The sequence below is a fragment of the Mustela nivalis genome (genome assembly GCF_964662115.1).
Source record: "Mustela nivalis genome assembly, chromosome: 9".
Lineage (NCBI taxonomy): Eukaryota > Metazoa > Chordata > Mammalia > Carnivora > Mustelidae > Mustela > Mustela nivalis.
In genome coordinates this window covers 63,243,907-63,270,417 of record NC_139028.1, presented here as the reverse complement: position 1 = coordinate 63,270,417, position 26,511 = coordinate 63,243,907, and the positions used below count along the sequence as shown (strand labels likewise).

General features: G+C 36.6%; 1 protein-coding gene across 3 annotated transcripts in view; it reads right to left on the bottom strand.

Moving 5' to 3' along the window:
- Positions 1-1,368: 1,368 nt before the first annotated feature.
- RAB6A (RAB6A, member RAS oncogene family) overlaps positions 1,369-26,511 on the bottom strand; it is a 121,595-nt gene continuing 96,452 nt past the window's right edge. For 2 of the 3 annotated variants that reach the window (XM_082749794.1, XM_082749792.1), the window contains exons 4-8: positions 25,352-25,457; positions 23,430-23,541; positions 17,618-17,711; positions 5,080-5,146; positions 1,369-3,693 (exon numbers count right to left, since the gene is read on the bottom strand). In XM_082749794.1, coding sequence (XP_082605920.1) covers positions 3,629-3,693; positions 5,080-5,146; positions 17,618-17,711; positions 23,430-23,541; positions 25,352-25,457 — 444 coding nt within the window. In that variant the 3' untranslated portion in view covers positions 1,369-3,628. Of the gene's footprint in view, positions 3,694-5,079; positions 5,147-17,617; positions 17,712-23,429; positions 23,542-25,351; positions 25,458-25,523; positions 25,630-26,511 lie in introns of all 3 variants that reach the window. The other variant, XM_082749793.1, reaches the window with a different exon arrangement.

Sequence of the window (26,511 nt, the reverse complement as noted above, 5' to 3'; positions counted from 1 at the left end):
TGTGAATGATGAATTGGTATTTGGCTGAAGGAATTTCTAAGCAAAATGTTGAAGGGGTAGCTTGACTTCTCCTGAATGCTTACAGTAAAATGAAAGAGAAAAATGATTAAAGGTGGGATTTTTTTAACTGCAGAATAATTGACATACACTATTATGCTTCAGGTGTACAACACAGTGATTCAACAGTCATATGCATTACAAAATGCTCACCAATGTGGTTACCATCTATCATCATACAAAGTTGTTACAGTATTATTGACTAGAATTTCCTACCTTATACTTTCCATCCCTATGAATTATTTTATAACTTAGAGCTTCTATCTGTTGTTTTTTTTTTTTTGTCTTTTAACATATTTTGTTTTTATTAACATATAACGTATTATTTGCCCCAGGGTTGCAGGTCTGTGAATCATCAGGCTTACACACTTCACAGCACTCACCATAGCACATACCCTCCCCAATGTCCATAACCCAATTAGTTTGTATTTCTTAATCCCATTCAACTATTTTGCCTATCCCCCCTCAAACAAGTTTGCTCTGCATTTCTATCTACTTGTTTTTTTTATTTGAAGTGTAACTGACATATAGTAATAGTTTCAGAGTATACTTATCATGATGAACACTAAGTAATGATTCAACAATTCCTAAAGGTGGAATTCTTAATCAAAAGGGAGGCAGAAATTCAAAATTCAGAAAATTCTCAGCCTATTAGTATTGAAAGAATAAGAAAACTAATTTCTGGAGAGAACACGAAGGGTGTGGCCAGATTTGATAAGATTAGTATGAGACTGCCATCTCATAGAATCTAAGAAATATTCATCAAGACCTGGGGAAACTGGCTGGCCAGTACCTATTCTGTGGACATCTGTACCAGTAGTCTGGGCTGTGGCCTCCCTTTCTGTAAGGGAAACAGCTATCATTTGTGCCAAGGCAAGAGTTGGCCCTTTTTCTATAAAGGGACAGACAGTAAATATTTTTGGCTTTTGGGGCAGTAAGTTCTGTCGCAACTACTCAACTCCACCTTTGTACTGAGTTCCAATAAAACTTAATTTACAACACGTAAAGGTTGGATTTTGTGGGAGGGCAATAGTTTGCTATCCCTGTCCCTATGCCAAGGTGGGTTAGGAGGAGGCAAAAGCAGAACGTAAACCAGGTTTCTTAATACATTTTATTATTGCCTCCACCAGTGGCCCTGTCTTTCAAGTAGTAGCCACTCTCTCACTCTGAACAGGTGAAACCCCATGGGTTTCTTCTTATTGTTGTTTTGTTACTTTTCTGGATTTCAAGTTCCCTTTACAGTTCTAAGGAGGAAGTAGGAAACTCATGCTAATTTACTATCTTGGCAGGAATAGAAAACCAAGTCAATAATTGTTTTTGTTTGTGTTTTATTTATATATTTTTGGCAGCAAAATTGTTTATTTAAAAAAAATCTGGACTATGAACACACTTCACTGCTTTAGTTGAAGAACCCCAAGCCAAATAAAAGGACCAATATTAAAAAGCAGCATAACTGGTTACCGTTTTAAAGATACATAAAAAGAGTCATACACTACAGTGTAGGAAGACAATCACTCCCATGTCAGAAATCACAACTTCTTCCAAATAAAGAATATGACCCATCTGCCATATTGAATTGATATTTATTTCAGGACATGCCATGTCAAAATAAAACAAAAGAGTCAACCCTTGCCTTTAACAATAATATTGTATTATATAAAAGCACTTTACAACTCCATCCCATCTTTTAGTATAAGTTACTGGTATGTGGGCTAATGATTATCTGAAAGCATTTCTCTATTCAGACCCATAATCCAAGTGCTCTCTGAATATTACAAGGTGACAATAAGTGGGAACTGGAGAAGGAAGAGGAAAGAGAGGGGAATAAGGTTCTCCCAGTTAAGGGTTTTGTTGCAATGAGGGGATGAAGAAGTATGAATTTTGTTGTCTTTTCATCCTTATACTGTGTTAAGTAATGCTTACAACGTAAATTCAGCAGGATTTTCCTGAGCTGTAACTCAGAAATTTTCTTCCTGCAAACAATGTATTTACAAATGTGTTTATTAACTTACACAGCAATCTCACAATAACTAGTAAAGATTAAAATGGTGCACTCCTAGTATATTTCTTTACAGTGTTTTAAGGGAAATATATATTGCCATGGTAATGAAGCTCTAAACAGACTGGACGAAACATCTAAAAATTGAAAGTAGTTTTTAAAAAAAAAAAGGCAAAGAAATAAATATCACCAAAGAAAAAAGATTAACTGTAGCTTAAATATAAAACTAAATCACTGGTTAATTAACCAAACTATACAGACCTAATAAAAAGCAAAACCAGCCTGAAAGACCCAACATTAAAAAAAAAAAAAAAGTTAAAAAATAAGGCATAAATCTGCATAATATTGAGTTTTATTTCCATTCTCTCCTTTCCCTCTTCTATGTATGCTTATCCAGATCTGCCTCTAGGGGCTTATAAGAAAACTGTTTCTATTTTCAATCTGACCTCAAATGTCCTGAGCAAAGTATAGTATTTATTATTTTGTTGAGGATTCTTTTGTTGGTAAACTTTAGATATCATTGTTTTTACTGGTTATTATAGTTCTGATCAAGGTGCCAAGTTTAAATTCTTCCACCGGTTCTTCTTAAAGGAATTGATTCCTATAGCGCCTTGACTGCATAGCATTTTTTGAAAACAAACAAACAAACAAAAACACCCCAGAGAAATCTATTGCTTACAAAAGTTTTCTTTTCTTCTCCCCCACTTTTTTTAAACAAAGAGAATAACTTTATCTCGACAATTTTTAAAATCCTGGGAGAAACAGTTCACTGGAAGAATTCAGTATTAAAAACATGTTCTGAAGTAGTGTTACCCTTCTCTCCCAGAGACTAACATGTGAAAGGGTCATCTGTTTTGGTCTGAAACACATTTTATTTTCACTTGACTTGTTAAGTACTCAGTGTGTTCATTAGGACTCATTTTGAAGATGCAACAGAACCCGTCTTATCCAAGCACTGCCTACTCATGATAGCTGAGTTTTGACCTCAAATAAAGTCTAAGTAATTTATATCACTGCTCAATAATATTTTTGGAAATCTTGGTCCAAGGCTAGAACAAGTGGTATTGCTAAATTTGAAGGATCCAATGGGTTTGGTGTGATTGCTGCTTTGTCATACCTCATTTGTTTTGATAGAGAATAAGAACAGGGAATACAGTAAGGGAGAGGTGAGAAAAGCAGAAAGAGATCAAGTTGGTAGGCAAGTGCTGCTATGAACAACTGCTCCTTAACCAAACCACATACTGTTGAAATTTCCATCATTTTGAAGTACATTATCATTAACATTGAAAAGGAAAAAAAAAAGTTGAGAAAATGTATCTAATTTTTAAAGTTATCACTGGAATATGTTGTAATCATTTGGCTTTTTGTAAAATATAAATAATGAAGACACTGAACTTTTTTGTGCTTGTGAAGCTAATAGATCATCTCCACGAGACAGGCAGCAATGATGAATTGCAATACGTTATTACTGAAGGGAAAAGGTTCAAGCCAATATTCACACTGCAGTCAATGAAAGAGTAAGGGGGCCAAAGCAGTGAGCTTCTGGAGAAAAGTTAAAGATGCCACGGGGGATTAGCAGGAGCAGCCTCCTTCACTGACTGGTTGCTCCTGAGGCTTTTCCAGTTTTATGTCAATCACTGAAACAAAAGTTAAGGAGCTATAAATGGGAAAGTACAATTCTAACCAGGCTGAACACTGACAACTCTTGCAAGCCCCTTCCATTCCTATTGGCTATAGAGTAGATACAGCCATTATTTCCTATATAGCTAGATCACTGTATGCTCAAATGAAATAAACTTGCCTGTATCTACTAGATGCAACAGGGTCAAAATAAGGTTAAGCCCTATTCATGGGAATCTGTTCTAAGGAACTTACAGGAGCAAGAAACCATGTAAAAGATGATGCTCCTCATGGGATTATCTATAATGAAATCTGAAAACAGTCTACCAAAGAATTCTAGCAAAGGAAGAGAATTTAATAAATGATGGGACTTCAACTCTGTAGAACATATTATCCTATTAAAAGTAATAAAGGCAGGGCGCCTGGGTGGCTCAGTGGGTTAAGCCTCTGCTTTCAGCTTGGGGCATGGTCCCAGGGTCCTGGGATCGAGCCCCGCATCGGGCTCTCTGCTCAGCCGGGAGCCTGCTTCCCCCTCTCTCTACTTGTGATCTCTGGCAAATAAACAAATATAAGATCTTAAAAAAAAAAAAAAAAGCAATAAAGGCTTAGAAAACAGAAACATTTAGCAGTGGGGAAAGCTGAACACAAAGTGCTATGACTTCTATGGCTTAATAAAAATGTGTATGGAGGGACACCTGGGTGGCTCAGTTGGTTAAGCTGCTGCCTTCGGCTCAGGTCATAATCCCAGGGTCCTGGGATTGAGTCCCACATTGGGCTCCTTGCTCAGTGGGAAGCCTGCTTCTCTCTCTGCCTCTGTCTGCTTGTGCTCTCTCTCTCTCTGAAGAATAAATAAATAAATAAAATCTTTTAAAAAATGCATATAGAAAAACACTAAAGGTAAATAAAAAACAATTAAAATATTAAAATTAAAAATCCTTTAAAATAACTATTTTAGATGTACTTCACTATGTCCTGGTCTTTCTGAAAACAGAGGCCACAATAAAACTCCAGACTGAATTATTTCCTGCCTATGCCAAGCAGAAAGCTTGAATGTTAGAAAAAGCAAGGGAGGAAAATAAAATATATACTGTAGCAAAAAAGCCCAGAGCCAGCAGGGCTCAAAATTAAAGGCAGAGGGCTAGGATTCTAAGTTTCCTGTTTATTAAAAATCAAGCACGTAAACAAACACACACCTTCTATTGATTAACTGTAGTGAACAGCAGGCTGCAAAGGGTACACCTGAATCAACAGATCTTTTTGCCACAGAAAACCTTGGAGTTTCTATGCTCCTAAGCCATTAATTCCCAGCTGTAAAAGGCAATAGCATAATATTCCTTAGCTAACCAAGTGGAGCTCTAAAGACTAGTTAACAATAAAATTATCTGATGAAACAAAAAGGATACTGTCTTCTCTGCTTCTATCCTGTGTGCTTTCCATTCCAGGCAAAGCTGCTGCAACACGTCGGAAGAGCTGTGGAAAAAAGAAATGTGGTAACTGGAAGGGAAAATTTAGCAAATGTTATCAAGTGAAAGTGGATGACCATTGGGATGGTTAAGTTAAAAGAGCTTCTGGGTTATTTCTCACTTAGACCTTAGCATAATGAAAGCATGTAAAAATGCGTATTTATTTTGTAAGTAAGTACTATAGGTTGTATGCCATATATAGAGAGGTATAAAGAAATGATCCTTATTTTCCAACTGGTGAGATCAGACATGAACAAACCGCTAAGAAATAAACAGCAAAAATGTCATTTGAGTCATAAAAACATACTCTTAACAACTCAAAGTAAAGACAGAAGATTGCTCATTTAGGAAAACTGTAAGTGGCATTCCTATCTTTTATAAACAGTTTCTAAAGTCAGTGAGTATAGAGTAAAAAAGTCAGTCTAGTCAAAATTACCATGAATAGGGAAAGCATTATGTTGGAGACCAACACACCATCTCTCAAATCCAGCACAGATGGCCTTTCCTCCATCAACAGAAAAAGTACCAGTGGAAGTGACTGGCTTGTGTCTGAGGTATGATTTATGAAAAATATCTTCAAAAGGAGAATTACACTCAAGCCTGACAAGATGGTCATAGCATGTGGCAACAGAAACTGAAGGAACAAGACTCAAACCCCCTATTATGTGTCCAACACTAGGTGTATACTCACTGGGTAAATGGCAGGTGAAACTGGCTGATTATTTCAATCATTTCTCTTTTTGGCATGCAGTATAAAATTCTTGAAAGTTAAATGCATGTGTGATGTAACTCCCTTGTACTAAATACCTGCTTGTTTGAGTCATTGTCTCAGGTTCTCTAGGGACAGAGAATTGAATAAAATGTAGCTTTATAATTCAAGGGAGCTCACAGTCTGGTAAGGGAGACAGATGCAAACAATTTGTTATGTTACAGTGTGGTAAGTGCCATAAACCAAGGAAATACAAAATGATATAAGAACACAGATATAAGAAGGCCCTTCTTAGGACACTGGAAAATATTCTTTAGGTGGTGACATTTCAGTTGGGACTTAAAGGAAGTTTAAAAATTTCACTTGGTGGGCACCTAGGTGGGTCAGCTGTTAAGCGTAGGCCTTTGGCTCAGGTTTTGATCCCAGGGTCCTGGGACTGAGCCCCACATCGGGCTCCCTGCTCAATGGAGTGCCTGCTTCTCCCTCTCCTTACTTGTGCACTCTCTCTCTCTCTGTCAAATAAATAAGTAAAACCTCTAAAAACAAAATTTCACGTGGCTAAAAAATATACTATGCAAAAAGTTCTTGGAACTTGAATGCTTCATATATGTTGCTGAGTTAAAAATGAGAAGGAACAGAAACAACAGAGGATCAGAGATGAAAGACTAGAACTCTACATAATCTGTTCAGGGAAAGGAATATAGAACAGGAGAAAATGTTTATCTGTAGGAATTGCCTGGTGGGGCAGGATTAGGGAAGATTTGAGAAAAAGTGTTACTGTTTTGGTTCTATAAGGTTTAGTGGCATTTTAGAGGTGTGTCAAAGTTAGTCACTAACCTCAATATTCTTTTCCCTGTCCTTGAAACTACTAAAATCAGAAATGTGTTGACTATACATTATGGTTAGATGGCTAAGTGTTAAAATTACTGGGGCCAAGGGGCGCCTGGGTGGCTCAGTGGGTTAAAGCCTCTGCCTTTGGTTCGGATCATGATCTCAGGGTCCTGGGATCGAGCCCCGCCTCAGGCTCTCTGCTCGGCAGAGAGTCTGCTTCCCTTCTTCTCTCTCTGCCTGCCTCTCTGCCTACTTGTGATCTCTGTCTGTCAAATAAATAAATAAAATCTTTAAAAAAAAATTAAAAAAAAATTACTGAGGCCAAGACTAAGTATCATTATTATAGAGTCAATTTCTGGGATGCACAGTGCCCTTGTATCCCATCCCAAATGTATGCCACATTTGTCACTGCTAGACAATCAAATGCCCAAAGCATGGTCAGAGAAAAGCACAAGGTATATTCAAGAATGTTTAGGTAGTCCAGACTGGCTAGAGCACAGAATATGTAATAGGATTATAAAGAACAGGACATCCTAAAATGAGCCAAGTAAAAACTTTACAAAAAGCAAAGTTCTATCCTTACAGAAATGTATGTAAGACAGGAAGGAAAAGACCCTAGGGGATTAAGGTGTTTTAAATAATCATTAGAGGAAAAGCCATTTATTAAAAGCCAATGATACGCTAAGAGAGGCTTCAGCTTCATTAGGAATCACATATGACTAAGACAGGGCCTCCCTTGATCATCCTATCTATATGTAATCTTATTCTTTTCTTCAACAAATATACGTCCTTGTGACAGCACTGATTTTACATTTCAATAATTTCTATGGATCTTACGGTCTCTGCAGTATTGGCTGGGCATTTATCATGTATTACCTACCCTTTGCTACGTAATTTTCATGAGAATGTCACTTTTCTCAACTATATCATAAGCTTTTTAGAAATTAAGAATCAGGGGTGCCTGGGTGGCTCAGTGGGGCCTCTGCCTTCCGCTCAGGTCATGATACCAGGGTCCTGAGATTGAGCCCCACTCATCGGGTTCTCTGCTCAGTGGGGAGCCTGCTTCCCTTACCCCCTCTCTCTGTCTCTCTCTGCCTACTTGTGATCTCTGTCAAATAAATAAAATCCTTAAAAAAAAAAAAAAAGAAATTAAGAATCATATTTTACATAACTTTTAAATTCTCCAAAGGAACTATAATGGTCTATAGACTGTAGTTAATTGACACATGTGAATTAAGGTACATGATAAAAGTATAAGATGAAGACCTATGATGAGCCAAGAACTACGGCAGACATAGGATATAATGGTATGGAAAAGTCATTATTCCTACCAATGCTTTAAGTACATATGCTTCTCAGCAGGTGTAACACAATTTACCCGCACATGCATGTGTGCACAACCCAACTGTATATAAGCTTTCATTGATCTGTTAGTACTGATCATCAGCTATCACTAATCTTCTTTCAAACAAATCTTTTTCTTCTGATAAGCACTGATAATTTTAGATTAAAGATCAAGAAGTGTTTCTCTTCTTTTCCCATTTGCCAGTACTGTAAAATTAGACAATATGATAAGAAAGGTGACACCCACATAGTTAATACTTCACTAAATGAATGTGTTAATTCTCAGATGAAAAGTCAAGGGAAGTCTTAACTAATTACCTTTTCATTACCATTTCCTTCAGCAATTTAAACACTATACCACTTTCACAAAAGAAAGCAGTATTACTGCATTTTTAAAAGCAGAAAAATAAGGATTAAAATATTTACCATAGGCTATTTTCTTTTGCACTTGATCTTAGCCAAAAGGCCGAGAAGCAACAGGCTATTTTTTTAAAAAGATTTATTTTAGGGGCACCTGGGTGGCTCAGTGGTTTGGGCTGCTGCCTTCGGCTCGGGTCATGATCTCAGGGTCCTGGGATCGAGCCCCGCATCGGGCTCTCTGCTCCTCAGGAAGCCTGCTTCCCTCTCTCTCTCTCTCTGCCTGCCTCTCTGCCTACTTGTGATCTCTGTCTGTCAAATAAATAAATAAAATCTTTAAAAAAAAAAAAAAGATTTATTTTAGAGAAAGAGAGAATGTGGGAGGGGTAGAAAAAGAAGGAGACTCCTCAAGCAGAATCCCTGGTAAGTACAGAGCCCAACATGGGGTTTGACCAAGGGTTAGATACTTAACCAAATGAGCCACCAAGGTGCCTGCATAAGCTATTTTTCTATGAAATATTGAATGTAATGAAAAATGAAAAATATTACTTAAATATCCTATATAACATAAATGATCATGCTAGGTATTATTATTTATTATAGTTCTAGCCCTCATAGTATTTTTTTTTTAAGATTTTATTTATTTCTTTGACAGACAGAGACCACAAGTAGGCAGAGAGGCAGGAAGAGAGAGAGAGGAGGAAGCAGGCTCCCTGCCAAGCAGAGAGCCCAATATGGGGCTAGATTCCAGGACTCTGGGATCATGACCTGAGCCGAAGGCAGAGGCTTTAATCCACTGAGCCACCCAGGCGCCCCCTCATAGTATTTTTATTTAAAAAAAAACAAAACTGTAACAATATTTTTAAAGACATAAACAGGGTTTTAGAGTTAAGTGCTTATACAAGGTTAAAGAGCAGAGGGGTGAAGCACAGAACATTTTTAAATAAGAAAAATTAGCAGTATTGGTCAGGAATAAATTTGTTTTATTTTAAGCAAAAATTTTAGGCATTAAGGCCCAATCACCTGAACCACAGTCAGACATTAATGATGTATCATTAACGAAATTTCTCCTAGAATTGTTTAAAAAGTACACAGAATAATAGAGGAAATCCATTTTCAGCTTTTATTATGTGTATTATACTCCAGTGTACATGGTAGTAAAAAGAAGGAATCCAATTAGCAAATTAGCAGAAAGCTAGAAAACATCTCTATATGTGGAAAATACAACGAGATGGTACCTTTAATACAAATAAACACATCTATACAAAAAGACTACCATGTAATTTCCAGTGAAAGCACATGATGATTTTCTCAAATAAAATGAGTACAACGCACAATCATCAGAAGTAATTGTGCTTTGCAAACATACGGCTGAACAAACACACACAATGCTTACTTTAACAGGCATGTAAGACTGTGATTCCCAATGTTTTTCAAGACAGTGACTGGACTATAAAATATTTCTGGTAAATTTCTAAATACCAGCACCATTTCTGAATTGTGACTGACCTACAACAAATATCTCAGAAGGGGTCTGTGATTATTTCTTCACAGTAATTTCTGTTAATATGTATGACTTACTGACTATATAATTTAAGTAAAAAATCCACTTATTTTGATGACAAATAACATACAGAAAAACCTAACTATGTACATGCTAAATAGCCTCAGTTGTTACATTTATCAGATATTTTAAGTTTTACCTCCCATAAGTTTAATTTTTTTTTTAAGATTTTATTTATTTTATTTGACAGACAGAGACCACAAGTAGGCAGAGAGGCAGGCAGAGAGAGAGAGAGAGAGGAGAAAGCAGGCTCTCTGCTGAGCAGAGAGCCCGATGCGGGACTCGATCCCAGGACCCTGAGATCATGACCTGAGCCGAAGGCAGCGGCTTAACCCACTGAGCCACCCAGGCGCCCCATAAGTTTAATTTTTTTAAAGATATATTTATTTATCTGAAAGTGAGAAAGAGAGAAAGAGAGCTCATGCACACAGAAGGGTGGGGCAGAAGGAGAGGGAGAGAGATCTCCAGTACTCCCCAGTGAGCAAGGAGCCAGGCATAGGGCTCAATCCCACAACCCTGAGATCACGACCTAAGCCAAAATTAAGAGTCAGTTTCTTAACCAACTGAGCCATGCAGGCACCCCTACCCCCCATAAGTTTAATATCACCTCCAGTTTGGGTAATTGCAGACTAACTTGTATAGGACTAACACTCTTGAAGATGGCAATTATTAACTCTGGAAAACTAAAAAAAAAACAATTTTTCAAAGGCTCTCAAGAGCAACAAAAAGCAGATACAAATTAGGGAGAATTTAACCCTGGGAAGAAGGGAACCCACATTTATTGGGTGAGAGCCATGTTTATACAGGTGTTCCCAAGAGCCATTCTTAGCCTGTGCAATATGAGGTGGCCAGAAGTCATGTAGAAAACTAGAGTGTTTAAGTTTTGCAGTGTCAGTGGACTGCTAGTGTGGCTGAATTGAGGAAGGAAGTAACTAAGGAGGAAGCCAAGAGGAGGAACCCTAAAATTGTACACATAAATTTCCTGCAAATCTCAGGTGACTCTTGAATGGTACATATGTAGGAGAGACTGCAAGAAGCCCATCTGAAAGCAATAGTTAGAAGGCTGGAAGAAATGAGCAGAGGGTGCCTTGGTGGCTCAGTCGGTTAAGCCACTGCCTTCGGCTCAGGTCATGATCTCAGGGTCCTGGGATCGAGGCTCTCAGGGTCCTGGGATCGAGGCCCACATCGGGCTCTCTGCTCATAGGGAGCCTGCTTCCTCCTCTCTCTCTGCCTGCCTCTCTGCCTGCTTGTGATCTCTCTCTGTCAAATAAATAAATAAAATCTTAAAAAAAAAAAAAAAAAAGAAAGAAAGAAATGCCTATCTGTAAGAAGAAATGAAGAGCACTGGAAATGGTAAATATATGGGTAAACAGAAAAAGCTGTCCTTTCCCTTCTCTTAATTGCTGTTTAAAGCAAAAATTAAACTATCTATTAGAGGATTCACAATGTATGTAAATATAAAGTATGTGACAACAATAACACAAAGCAAAAGTGCACAGGTACAAAGGATGAAATAATATATTAACTCTAGTTTAATCTGTGGAGCAACCACTAAAAAGCTATGAGGTTTAGCTAAAAAGAGGAGTTAAAATAAAATATAAAAATATTTGATTAAACTGGGGCGCCTGGGTGGCTCAGTGGGTTAAGCTACTGCCTTCGGCTCAGGTCATGGTCTCAGGGTCCTGGGATCAAGCCCTGCATTGGGCTCTCTGCTCAGCAAGGATCCTGCATCCCTTTCTCTCTCTCTGCCTACTTGTAATCTCTGTCAAATAAAATCTTTAAAAAAAAAATTTGATTAAACTTTTATAAATGACAGACAAGCAGATACCAAAAAGCAAATGACAGATATGAACCCAACTGCATTAATAATTACATTAAATCTAAAAAAACCCAAACGCTCCAAATAGAAAGCAAAGATTTTTATTTATTTTTTACTTATTTATTTTTTTTAGCAGAGATTTAGACTGGATTTTAAAAAACAGTGAGATCCAACTAAATGCCAATCCAACAGTGACCTTCTTTACAAGGAAAAAAATATACCATGCAAACAATAACCAATAAGAGAACTGGTATGGCTATATTAAGATCAGAAAAAGACTTAGATACAAGGAGTATTATTAGGAAAAAAAAAGAACTTTTCTTAACACTAAAAACAAAACAGAACAAAACACACAAAAACACAATGCATTAGGAAAACAATAATAATCCTAATTACATATGCACTCAATAACAGAATTTCCAAATAGGAAGTAAAGCTGACAGAACTAAATGGCAAAACAGGCAAATACAAATGTTGTTGTAAATTTTAATACCTCCCTTCTCAGTTACTGACAGAACTATAGACAAAAAATTAGTAAGACTATGTAAGTTATGAACAATGCTATTAACTGTCTTGATATAACTGATACTTGTAAAATATTATACCTGACAACTATAAAAGAACATTATTTTCCAGTTATGTCTTATATGTCTTACTCACTAAGACAGACCATATGCTAGGCCATAACACAAATCTCAATAAATTATGAATGACTAAAATGTTACATGGTATAGTCTATGACCACAACAGAATTAAATCAGAAGATGTAACAGTAGGAGATCTAGAAATGACCCAATTATTTGGAAATTATTTCTCTGTATGTTCACTGATGTAGTCCTTACATCTACATAAACACTTATCAAAATTTATCTAAATGTAAACTTAAGATGTGTACATTTCACTGTACGTAAATGTTTACCCCAATAGTTCAATGAAACTCAAGTGGCAGGAGTATCCACATCTAAATTGCAGTGAAAATACAGAAGTATAATACCTCATGTAACCTAGATTCTCTAAGCTTGTTCCATGTCTTGGAAAAAAATTTTTTTTTAATTTTTAAAGATTTTATTTATTATTTGTCAGAGAGAGAGAGAGAGAGAGAGAGAGAGAGCACTCACAAGCAGGCAGAGGCAGAGAGAGAAGCAGGCTCCCCACCAAGCAAGGAGCCTGATGAGGGACTCAATCCCAGGACTCTGGGATCACAACCTGAGCTGAAGGCAGCGGCTTAACCCACTAAGCCACCCAGGCGTCACATGTCTTGGAAAATTCTTAAGACTGAGTCAACCTCATTAAACAGATTTTTTTCTTACAGCATAACATGGCAGCTCTAAGTATCTGCTCAAAAAATACAGCATATTATTCTTCCATTCAATAAACATTAATGAGTTCAGTATGATAGGAGGCAAAAGTGACAAAAAAAACTTTTATATTAAAAGAAAGAAGGCGGGTGCCTGGGTGGCTCAGTGGGTTAAGCCGCTGCCTTTGGCTCAGGTCATGATCCCAGGGTCCTGGGATCGAGTCCTGCATCAGGCTTTCTGCTCAGCAGGGAGCCTGTTTCCTCCTCTCTATCTCTGCCTGCCTCTCTGCCTACTTGTGATCTCTGTCAAATAAATAAATAAAATCTTTAAAAAAATTTAAAAAAAAAATAAAAAAGAAAGAAGTGGTGCTACTTCAATAATTAGGAAAGGCATTTGATCTACACTTGATTATGTCTGAACCAAGTTTTTAATTATAAATAACAGAGAAGAAACAGTATTTTGGAAGAGGGACAGTAACACAATGGAAATATGGGAACACAGTAAACCTGGGGGACTTTAAGAAGTGTAGTACACTGTGTAGTATACAGTGGCTTAAGATCAAGATTTTGAGCAGCAGGGCATAGCATACTAAGGACTTGGTTTAAAATTCAGCATAAAATTCACAAGTAACCTAGGGCGCCTGGGTGGCTCAGTTGGTTAAGCGACTGCCTTCAGCTCAGGTCATGATCCCGGGGTCCTGGGATCGAGTCCCACATCGGGCTCCCTGCTTCTTGGAGAGTCTGTTTTTCCCTCTGACTTTCTCCCCTCTCATGCTTTCTCTCACTGTCTCTCTCTCTCAAATAAATAAATAAAATCTTAAAAAAAAAAAACAAACAAAAACAAAATCATTAAGCAATTTTCTAATCCTAGGAGATCTTCCTGGGGACATCTGCCATTCTAAAAACCTCTGTCTTTTCTTACCTTTGTTTGGATATCAGGTACTCTATTTTCTACCAGATATAGGATGAGGAAAAACACATTCCTCATCTCAACAGTAAGTAAGATATATGAGTTTCAAAAATGACCATCTTAGGAAAAACTTCTGTCACCAATTTCCCCCCATACTGCCAAAGTTTCCAATGGTATGATAAACATGAGATTTGCAAAATAAGCACTGAACTGTCAGTGTACGCTGTCCAGAGTTAGGAACTGGACAGTGGTTATTTTGTAGATTTGATTTAGATTTCATTTAGGAAAATTTGAGTTTTTCCATATACCTAATATATCAAGTGGTATCAAAGGGAATGGTTTTGTTTGTTGTTTCTTTCCCTTAATGCTGGGGTGATTTATAGTGCAACTAAAAGAAAAAAAAATTTCTTCCATTTCTAGTCACTTAAATAATTTTTTAAATGATACCCTACTTGCTTAGTTTTTAAGCTCCTTTATAAAAACAAATTCAAAACAAATTGTTTTAATTAAAAAAAAAAAAAACGCAAATTCAAGGAATAGCCAACCCATAATAAGTAATGTGGTGTATTTCTTAGCTAATATTTAAAATCAGTCAGTAATTTTCCCACATGATAGAAATATATTCCGTAAGATTAATCACTGACAAAGGGGAAGATTTTAACCTATTATTTATTATTTTTTTAAGATTTTATTTATTTATTTGACAGAGAGAGAGATCACAAGTAGACAGAGAGGCAGGCAGAGAGAGAGAGAGAGAGGGAAGCAGGCTCCCTGCTGAGCAGAGAGCCCGATGCGGGACTCGATCCCAGGACTCCGAGATCATGACCTGAGCCTAAGGCAGCGGCTTAACCCACTGAGCCACCCAGGTGCCCTTAACCTATTATTTAAATGCACTTATTAACATAAGATTTAAATTCCTTTCTTGGTTTCATTCTCTCAATTGATAGGGGGAAGAGGCTGTGTGTCCAGAATTTTTGTCTTTTTTTGGGGGGGGTAAGGTTTTATTTACTTATTTGAGAGAGAAAGAGAGCATAAGCAAGGGGAGGGGCAGAGAGAGAGGGAGAAGCAGACTCTCTGCTGAGCAGGGAGCCTGATGTGAGACTCAAACCCAGGACCTTGGCTTCATGACTTGAGCTGAAGGGAGATGCTTAACCAACTGAAGCATCTAGGTGCCCTCAGGATTTCTGTCTTAACAAAATTACGTAAGAAGACAAAGCAAATATCAATATTGAAATAAAATTCTAATATGCTATCGTACTCCCTATAAAGTAGAAAGTAATGGTTTTTGTGAGTTAAGAAAGAAGCTACAAAAAAAAAAAAAAAAAAAAAAAGGCAGCTCTACTCCAAAAATTGAAAACAGTAATTTTGATCACATTAATATTTAAAAGATAATAAAATCAAGTCCCAACAGAATCAGGAACTTCACCAAAATCACATGTTCAGAATATCATCTAAATAAAGAAAAATAATAAAATAGCAAATAGGTTTTGAATACAGGGTAGGGCTAATTTATAAAAGAATTCCCTCGGGGCGCCTGGGTGGCTCAGTGGTTAAGCCGCTGCCTTCGGCTCAGGTCATGATCTCAGGGTCCTGGGATCGAGTCCCACATCGGGCTCTCTGCTCAGCAGGGAGCCTGCTTCCTCCTCTCTCTCTCTCTGCCTGCCTCTCTGCCTACTTGTGATTTCTCTCTGTCAAATAAATAAATAAATAAATCTTAAAAAAAAAAAAAAAAAAAGAATTCCCTCTTCATTATTACTGGCTTGCTGTTATCTATTTGTATGGATCAGGGCTTTTAGAAAAAATTATGTGCCTACTGCTAAAAAAGTTTTAAAATCAGATTGTGGTAATGGTTGCGCAATGCTTTACATCTACTAAAAAAATCTCCTGAGTTGTATATTTAAAACAAGTGAATTTTGTGGTATGGATATTATGCTTCAATAAAGCTGTTAAAAAAAATTGTATGTGTTTATAAAATATAGCAAATGAATGCCAAATCTCATTTTCTCAATATCTCAAGAGTTATCTTAACTTAGAAGCAATTAAGTATCATGAAGATACTAGCTATCACTAGTGACCACTGTATGCTGATGATCTGAGACTTCTGAACCTGTAAGATTAGTCAGAGTCAGATGTAGGGGGCCATAGTTTAGACATTAATCCAGACTGAAAAACGTCTCAGAAGGCCATACTTTAACTTATAATATGCAACTAGCTCATTCATATCCAAATCAAAATGTCATTATTAGATGAAAGCTAGATGAAGTCACCCACTGCTTTGTCCTTGAACGGTGATAATAATAATCGTGCTAACATTTCTGTTACTCAAGTTTTTTAACTATCTGTGGTTCCTATGAGTTCATGAGTTCATTTACTTATCATTTTCTAAATTCCACAGACATTGTAGGTCCTGGAAATATATAATTTTGATGGGAGAAATATTTCCAACATAATGTGGTAAGTTCCAGGACAATGGTTTCACAAGGGTCAGGGGTCCGAGAAAACACAGAAAAGTACCATTTATGATTGGTAAATAAAATAGCCTACAGGTATGGTATGGTAGAGAATGTCAACAAAAATTTCTTTGAAGAACTGACATCTAAACTGAAACTTGAAAGGATGAGTAGGTATCAGTCAGGAAAGGAGAAATGAGTATTCTAAGCAAAGAGAACAACAGCATGAAACAAAGATTTAGAGGCATGAAACCATATACTACAGGGAGGGAATCAGTGACAGTACGAAGTTACTTATATTACTTCAAGGCAACGAGATATGGGAAAGAAAGTGAAAACAATATAATGAATTTTTCATAAAGCTCAACTTATTGGGGTTAAATGATTTTATTTTAACCTTCTATTGATCACTTAGAAATAAAAAACTACTTATTGGTTTGAAAATCCTATAAATCTGTGACCACTACTCTTTTGTGTTTTTTTTTTTTAAATTTATTTGACCGAGAGATCACAAGTAGGCAGAGAGGCAGGCAGAGAGAGACAGGAGGAGGAGGCAGGCTTCGTGCTGAGCAGAGAGCCCGATGTGGAACTTGATCCCAGGACCCTGAGATCATGACCTGAGCCGAAGGCAGAGGCTTTAACCACTGAGCCACCCAGGCACCCCACCACTACTCTATCTTGTAGAAAACGGTTTGATAATGTGAGGTGTGCTCCCCCCCCTATTTTCCAGCTCCCCCAAAACATTCCTTTATGAACACTGTTAGAACAATAGCAGGTTACTAAGGATGAAGTAACCAGAATATACTTTCACAACTACAACCAAAATATCACTCCTGACAGCAAATACTTGCTTTCTTTTATCATTAAACCCTTAAAAATAGAAAAAAAAAAATTTTTTTTTTTAATTTACCTTAAAACAATCCAGTAGAGATGCAGTGAGGGTAGGGTAAGTTTACAACCTTGCAATCATAATGAAATAGTTGTCCCGTGCACAATCTTAAGTTTATCAACCCTTTTCTCCTTTTCCAAAATCTATGCCACATTTGTATTTTTTCACTGGGTAATATGTTGCTAGTTCACGAGACCTGCTGTTCCCAACTAGAAGAAAATCTTATAGCAGGGATACTCACACAATTATTTCATAATAGTTTTTCAATTTGATAACCTCAACCCAATACTCCAAGATCACTTACTTACCTGTTTAACATTGTAACCTGCTTTTGCACTTGTTTCAATAAACATAACATTCAGCTCTTTGGCTTTCCTTTCTCCTTCCTCAATTGATACTTGCCTGTAAAAAAAATTTTAAAGATAAATTCTTCTTTTTGCAAAACTGATATTATAAAGATGATAAACAAGATTCTCAAAAGAACTTTTCTTGACGGGGTGCTAGTTATCAGATGAGACTAGTTTGAAGATTCATTAAGCTGCAGTACACTTAAAATTTGTGCACTTCAGTGTATATGTTATATGTAACTAAACAATTTTTTAAAAAAGAATTTTTTTAGTGATTTGCTTTTACTTGGCAGGGCTCATCCTATAATTCTTTTTTTTAAGATTTTATTTATTTATTTGAGAGAGGGAGAGACAGCATGAGAAGGGAGAAGCAGACTCCCCAAGGAACTGGGAGCCTGATGTGGGACTCGATCCCAGAACTCCAGGATCATGACCTGAGCTCAAGGCACTGGCTTAACCAACTGAGTCACCCAGGCATCCCAATTTTTTTATTTTTAAAAACAATATATGGCTATTTTCTGTTCATATTAGATCATAATAATTTAGCCTTATGATTAAAAACTTCAGGTAAAATAATTTTTCATGACCAATTTGTCAATCTGCTACTATAATTTACGTAACCATTCCCAAACTGTTAAAAATGTTCTTTTTTCCTAAATTTTATACTACTGTGAAAATGCTACTATAAACATCTTGACGTAATATTTTGTGCACTGTGGGTCATTTCTTCAGGATGGATTTTGTGGATTTCTCTAAGTGGAACAAGTGAGTCAAAAGACATGTATGTTGGAGCACCTGGGTGGCTCAGTGGGTTAAGACACTGCCTGCGGCTCAGGTCATGATCTCAGGGTCCTGGGATCGAGCCCCACATCAGGCTCTCTGCTCAGCAGGGAGCCTGTTTCCCCCTCTCTCTCTGTCTGCCTCTCTGCCTGCTGGTGATCTCTCTGTCAAATAAATAAAATCTTTTTTTTTTTTTTTTAAATATTTTATTTATTTATTTGACAGAGAGAAATCACAAGTAGATGGAGAGGCAGGCAGAGAGAGAGGGAAGCAGGCTCTCCGCTGAGCAGAGAGCCCGATGCGGGACTCGATCCCAGGACTCTGAGATCATGACCCGAGCCGAAGGCAGCGGCTTAACCCACTGAGCCACCCAGGCGCCCTAAAATCTTAAAAAAAAATAAAAAAGACATGTATGTTAAAGTCTCTTGATACATTTTATAGGGCTTTTGGTAATGCATGATAATTAGCAGTGTCTCTCAAACTGTAATACACTCTTCAAGTGAAACATTATGTCACTTTTCTTGGTATTCCTAGCGCCTAGCCAGCACACAGGTGTTTAATAAATATGCAAATATTCTAATTAAATGGATCTAAAATACCAGCTGACAAACCCTGCTTCCTACAATACAGAGAACCAAAGCAATACAGGAAAATTTCCACAAGCTCTCACCACATCTATCCACCGATCTACATGTGTGTATCCTTATATTCTAGTCCTGCTACACTATGGAGGAAACTGTCCTTACTCCCCAGACTTATACCTCTGTACTAGATTCACTATCTTCTTATTTATATAAGAAGATACTACTTTAAAAATTCTCCACTCTCTGGAAAAGTCAGGAAAGAAGAAAATGAATATTGTAAGCAAAGAGAACATCACAGATATTCTCTTATACAATCCAAGTGTTAATGTTTTGCTACATCTGCTTGTTTTATCCTCAATTCTCTATGTATTTACACGTGTATATACATTTTAAAAAACACACATTTGAAAATAAGTTGGCAATCTGCAGATCTTTAGCCCTAAATATATCAACAAAATTAAGTAATTGGTTAATTAATTGTTTATCTATTTACTTGACAGAGAGAGACCACGAGAGAGGGAACACAAGCAGGGGGAGTGGGAGAGGGAATAGCAAGCTTCCTGCAGAGCAGGGAGCCAGACACTGGGCTCGATCCCAGGAACCTGCCCTAAAATTTACTCCTTGGACCTTGTCTCTATTTACAATCTCTCCTTTGGTGATCTCATACAGTCTTGTGGCTTTAAATACCATCTACATGCTGATTTTTTCCAAACTTACATATCTAGCCTGGACGGCTACTCTGAACTCCAGACTCCAATATCCAATTGCCTACCTGACATCTAATTAGATATTAGGATATCTAATATCAAGTCTGAATGAATGAATGAATGAATGAATTTATGGGGTGGGGGAAGGGAGGGAGAAAGGGGGTAGTGAGAGACTCTTAAGCAGGCTCCATGCCCAGCTGAGGGCCCAAAACCGGGCTCCATCTCACAACCCTAAGATTATGACCTGAACCTAAATCAGGAGTGAGATGATTAAACCAACTGAGCCACCCAGGCATCCCCTAGTAATTCTAAATTTAAAATGACCAAAACTTGCTTGGGCAGCTGCCTTTGGCTCAGGTCATGATCCTGAAGTCCCAGGATCCAGTCCCGCATTCGGCTCCCTGCTCAGCAGGGAATCTGCGTCTCCCTCTGCCCCTCCCCCACCATCCTCTTACATGCTCTCTCTCTCATTCTTTCAAATAAATAAATAAAATCTTTTGAAAAGGTAATAATAAAAGAAAAGAAAATGACCAAAACTGAAGTCATGATATACCATCCCAAACCATCTCTTTATGTAGTCTCTCCCTATCTCAGTTAATAACAATAACTCAGGCTAAGAATCTAAGTGTCATTTTGACTTCAACTTCTCCCTCACTGCATATTCTGTCCATCATTATGTATTATATCCATTCCATGAGTGTATCTTGACAATTTCATCTTCAAAATATATCTGAATTTGACCACTAATCACCACACAAGCTGCCACTATCCTGGTCCAAGTCATCATCATTTCTTGCTTGGATTACAGTCTGGATTACCCTCCTTACTTCTACTCTTACGTATTTTCTTTCTTTTCTTTTTTTTTTTTTTAAGATTTTATTTATTTATTTGTTTGTTTGTTTGTTTATTTATTTGACAGAGATCACAAGTAGGCAGAGAGAGGAGGAAGCAGACTCCCTGCCGAGCAGAGAGCCTGATGCGGGGCTCGATTCCAGGACCCTGAGATCATGACCTGAGCCGAAGTCAGAGGCTTTAACCCACTGAGCCATCCAGGCACCCCCTCTTACGTATTTTCAACAAGCAAACACTGATCTGTGAAAAGTTACTCTTCTACTTAAATCCTCTGATCTCATTCAGAGACTCTGCCCCACTTTATCTGGCCTTTATAAAGATCTTTAAAAAAAAACAAAAAAAAACAACTCATCACCTCCTACACTTTCCATCCTTCTCTTACCACCTATATAGGGCTCCAAGCTGTTCATCAAAAAAAATGAAGTATATTCCCAACTCAGGGATTTTCTGGGCCATTTTCTGGGCCATGAGCTTAGAACCTTTTCCTCCTCTAGATAACTGCATAGTGACTCCCTTCCTTTGTTAGTACTCAAAAGGCATCAGTCATCTTCTCAATGAAGTTTTCTATTGCTCTCCCATCTAATATTTCAAACTCACACTTGGCATTTCAAATATCTTTTTTCTGCTTTATTTTTTACTCTTAACAGGTATCATTATAGAAAATACTATGTATTTTTTAAATTATTATTATTATTATTTTTTACTTATTTATTGACTGGTTCATTCTCTGAAATAAAAGTTCCTTGGAGACTTGTCTTTTTTTGTTCACCATTCTATCCTAAAGCAGCATCCTCTGAAACACAAATGATACTCAATAAATACTTCTGAATGATTATTTTAAGTGAATGATTATCCTACACATAGATGATTCCAGACAGAAATTCTTCCTAGTTTTAGAATTAGTAGTCACCTTGATAAAATGGTTAAAGGTTAGCTACAGCAATGGTCCCAACTATGGTTTGATTTTGTCAGAATCACCTAGGAAGACTCATTAAATATAGATTCAAGGGTCCCACACTGAACTAACTAAATTACAGCATCTAAAGATAGGATTTAAAACCCTAAAATGTTTAAAGTTGACCATGGTCCTTCACAGCCAGAATCTTAAAAGAGGGTCTAAGAAGCCATATTTACCAACTGATTCTCAGGTTTAGAACATTTGGGAATCACTGGCTACAAAGGACAGAAAATACTACACAATTGGGTGCTTATACTGAAACGCTGAAACAGATGTACTCTGGTATCCTCCAAGTTTTTACCAAAATAATATAATTCTCAATGTGATAAAGACATTTAACTTTGGATCATTTTTATTAAAACATTCTCTCCTGATTACAAAGTAATTTTTTCAGAAGACCAATCATTAACAGTAAAGTCCTCCATAATCCCAATCCCTTCCCAAAGATGTAGAGTGAGTTAAGTTCCATGTATGCTTATGCAGATTTGTACTAAGCAAAAGAATATATAAACATATCTACCATCTTATTTTTTTTAACAAAAAGGATATCATGCTACATATGATAGCATGTGTGACTGAGCCACCCAGGTGCCCCGAGGCAATGAATATTTTAAATTCTGATACTGTTGAACTGTTTCATCCCTGAATTATATTAGTTACAGGTTGTCTAGGTGGCTCAGTCAGGTAAGCATCTGCCCTTGGCTGAGGTCATGATCCTCGGGTCTTGGGATGGAGCCCCATGTCAGGCTCCCTGTTCAGTGTGGAGTCTGCTTCTCCTTCTCCTTCTGCTCTCCATCTAATGCATCCTTCTAGATAACGCTGGCTATTGTAACAGGAAACAATTCACATATACAATTTCCCTACTTAAAAATGAAAGTACCAGGGACTCTCTACCAGAAGAATATATACCTACATGATCTACAAATTCTCACAGTGGAGATAAATAAAATAGTGAAAACTTAAAATGCCAACTGATGTCCAAATAATTATTTTCATAAAGGAAAGATGCTCATATTCTGAGTTTACTTTTAAATCAAGAAAGACTTTTCTGTCATTCTACTGCCAATTCCAAATGAGGTACCATGGGAAAAAAATGGGCTTAACATTTCCACAAGCCTTTGAACATACTGGATTTTCTTTGCAACATTTTAATTAATAGTACAAGTTCAATACCCGAATTTCAATATCGAACTCATGAATAAAGAAACAGCAAACAGTAAAAGCTTCTACTATTAAGTAAAATGGTCAAGACTATTTAAACCAGAAAAAATATCCAGTAGATTACTTAGGATGCTGAAGGCAGATATTCAAGCCATGGGTTCCACAGTGAATGTTAATTTTGCATCCTGTGACTTGAATATGGCTTTGCTCATTTGACTAAGGTATCACAATCACGCTATTCAGTTCAACTACACAGTCTGGTTCAACCATACAATTTTAAAAAAGGAAAACCACACCACTGAATTATAATGAATATTTATAAGACTACCAATAGAGTGTGCATTTAGTCATTATGAATATTTTTTAAAGATAGGATTTGCTCTTAAAACATTTTGTTCTTTAACAGAGCACTGCTCATGTTTATGAGGCCTAAAAAATGCAAAACAGTTACCAGCTTCATGTGTAAATAATCTTTTATCCCCCCATGTATAAACAATTTTGCACAAAAGCTATTTATACATGGGCTTCCACAAAACAAAAAAACTCATTTTCCTTTGAGGACTGAGTTTAATGTTTACATTTATATTTCAGGTTCTCACACTGAAGAAAAGTAGGGTATAAACTTAAGAATTAAACAGGTTTCCTTTCAAAACAATTCTTCAGTAATAAAAATAACAAGCTGATTAATGAAGAAATCAAACATCTGATACACACACAAAATCACTCTATACCTCTTGTCAGCAAGATCTGTTTTATTTCCTACTAGCATGATGATAACATCACTTCCTCGTTCTGTTCTGACATCATCAATCCATTTTGTAGTTTGCTGGAATGAGTTAACATCTGGTATAGGAGGATGGACAAAGTAGATTAGTGTTACTGCAAAGCCTCCCCAAGTGATAAACCAAACCCAAAACCAAACAAAAAAAAAACCCCCAAAAGTTGGGGAGGGGGTGGCACATTAGGACCCACTTTTAATGTGCCAGCAATATAACTCCATTTTATCTGAGTACAACTGTCAGTGATATAAATAAAGACTAAAGTCCTCAAGGTTCCTTTTATAGTAGTTTAAAACTTTTAAACATGATCAATGAGTTTAACATACCAGATGTAAGTGGGGGTGGGGGGAAATTTTTTAAATGTTAAGGACAGCTATGGCAGATAATATGGTGTCACATTGCCACAATGTTTTTTTGATTACTTACACATACCCAGCATGACAAAGAAAGCATCTCCAAAAGTAGGTCAGCCAATAAATCCCAACACATCCAGAAAATTTATAAAGCCTTTAAACAGCTTTCAACACCACTCTGTTTGCATTGCTTATTCAGTTTGTGATCACTTTAACTTTAAGTTCATTAGTTTAATGCACCAGAATCACTTGTAACAAAATCCATTTTTCCTAGCACTAGATTCTAAGTAGAATACTTCAGTATTTTTTACAGCAGCTTCAGAGAACAGTTCACTAATATTTTAACCACATGTGCATAATTTTTAAAGAAAAACACATAAGGTCTCACTTGCTTTGGTTAAAGTAAGCACAAACATTTTAAAGCTGCAAAACTTGTCAATGCACAATAATGAACATACACATTTTTAAACAAGTAGCAACCCAAAGTAAAGCTTCAAGAAAAGAAAGATTGCATATAGCCCCTAATCCACCTCCAAAAAAGGTCTCTGAATGCAAACTTAAAATTCTGCCATTGCAATTAAGTAGATAGCACTTCTGGTTGAGCAGATATGAAAAAATGTACAGTAAGAATATCACTAGCTCAAATAAATAGTTTATGTAAGATTCTTTTAAAAATAAGTTTAAGATGTAACATTATTCTGGTTTTCCTACAAATTATGGACCACTATGTGGAATGATGGCTTAATATTGCCTAATATCTATAATAAACCAATTTACAAAGACAATTTTAATCAGAGAGCATTTCGCTGTCAGTCACCATATTCTGTGGAAAATTTATAGGCACTTAAAATGCCAAAGGCATTACTCAGTCTTCAGGAAAAAGAAAAAGGATCATTACTTGTTTTAATCTCCTATTTAAAATTTCTTGTTGGAGAGAAATTAAAGTGCAATTTGTTAGCAATGAAGTCAGTCACAGAATCCAGATATAATTCAAATGAAAATGATTACTAGAAAACTGCACATTATTACGTTTTTTCTCTGCCTTCCTCTATAGAGAGGATGGCTGGAAGCAGAAAGCAGAGAAAAGTTGGCTAGCAGAAGCTTTTAATAGCCTCAATAGAAAGCTTTGGAGGATCTAAAAAATTTTGGCAAGAGGCTTAAATGCAAATTATTTTATTTTAGAGAAACCCGAGATAAAGTTAAATGAAAAAGGTGACATTCTTCCAACCATAATTATGGTGTGACTTAGGGATAACAGGATACTAAGAGAGCCTGGGAGAAGATTCATAATCAGATCTAAAGGAAAATTCCCAGGCCAAAAAAATCTGGCACAGTGGAAATAAAGAAAGTTGATACAAACATCAAAGCAAGTATTTCTGACCTAGCTGGTATATGATAAGGTTTACTATGACAAAACTCATTTTTACATGCTAGTATAGAAAACAAGCACAAGACAAGAACATGCATGCAGCTAGGCTAAAGGTTGAAAGATTAGAAATGCATTAATTCCCCCCCACTCACTTGTGATATCATAAACAACAACTGCCACAGTGGAGTCACGAATGTAGCTAGGAATCAAGCTCCTGAACCGCTCTTGACCTGCTGTGTCCCATAATTGCAATCGTACCTAACAACAAAATCAGTCAAACAAGCAAGAAAAATAAGAAAGGTCAACCCGTTGCAAAATACCTACTTGTGATATCGTAAACTACTACGGCTGCAGCAGAATCACGGATGTAACTGGGAATGAGGCTACGGAAACGTTCCTGACCCGCAGTATCCCACAGCTGCAGCCTGATCTGTGGGATGGGAAAAAATAAATAAAAAAAAAAAAAAACCAAACTCATACTAAAAAGAAAAAAGAAATAATGTTTTTAAAAGGGGGAAGGTGGGAAGAAGGTAAAAAGCAGACTCATGCAAAAGCTGCAGGGACATGAGGAATGAAAATAACACAAAATTCCTTTTTCAAAAGGGAGTAGTATTAAAAATTTGCTTGCTCTGAAGGTACGTGACTTAAATATGGCAATGTGAAAGATTTCACAGAATCAGAAATACAGCTTTTTAAAAACTCCCTATAATGTCTATTTGAATCGTATGCCTTCCAGATAGCAAAAAATAGACTGTTGATGTTCAAATAGTGAGCATAAAATGGAAAAACGAAGGTAAATGCCAATGAGCAGCCCTGGCTATCAGAGTAAAGGAATGAATGCCTCTCTGAAGCTAGAATGTGTCTCTTTTCTATTGGATCCAGAACACTTTGAAATTGGGTCTCTGACTACTGTGCTAATGTTTCTCCTATATGTTTCTTCCCAGAACATTGTATATAACCTAAGAAAACAGAGAAGTATTTTTTTGCAACTCTAAAAAATTTCTTTGCATTCTTACTTTATCATATCTACATTTGAGGAAGAAAAGCCTGAAAACAAGTATTCAGTTATTTTACCATTATAAACAATTTCTAAGCTTTGAAAATTTAAGAAATTACATGCTGTATATTAAACCACAAAAGAGAATATCCAAAAGAAAAACTTTCACACACTAACAGGAAACAGCATTAGAAATACAATAATTTTTTTTGGCATAGGTCCCAAAATATTACATTTAAGATAGTCACTGTTTAGTTGATAGGAATCTCTTCCAGGGACAGTGGTCTGGAGTACAGAATTTATACTATGTGTAAA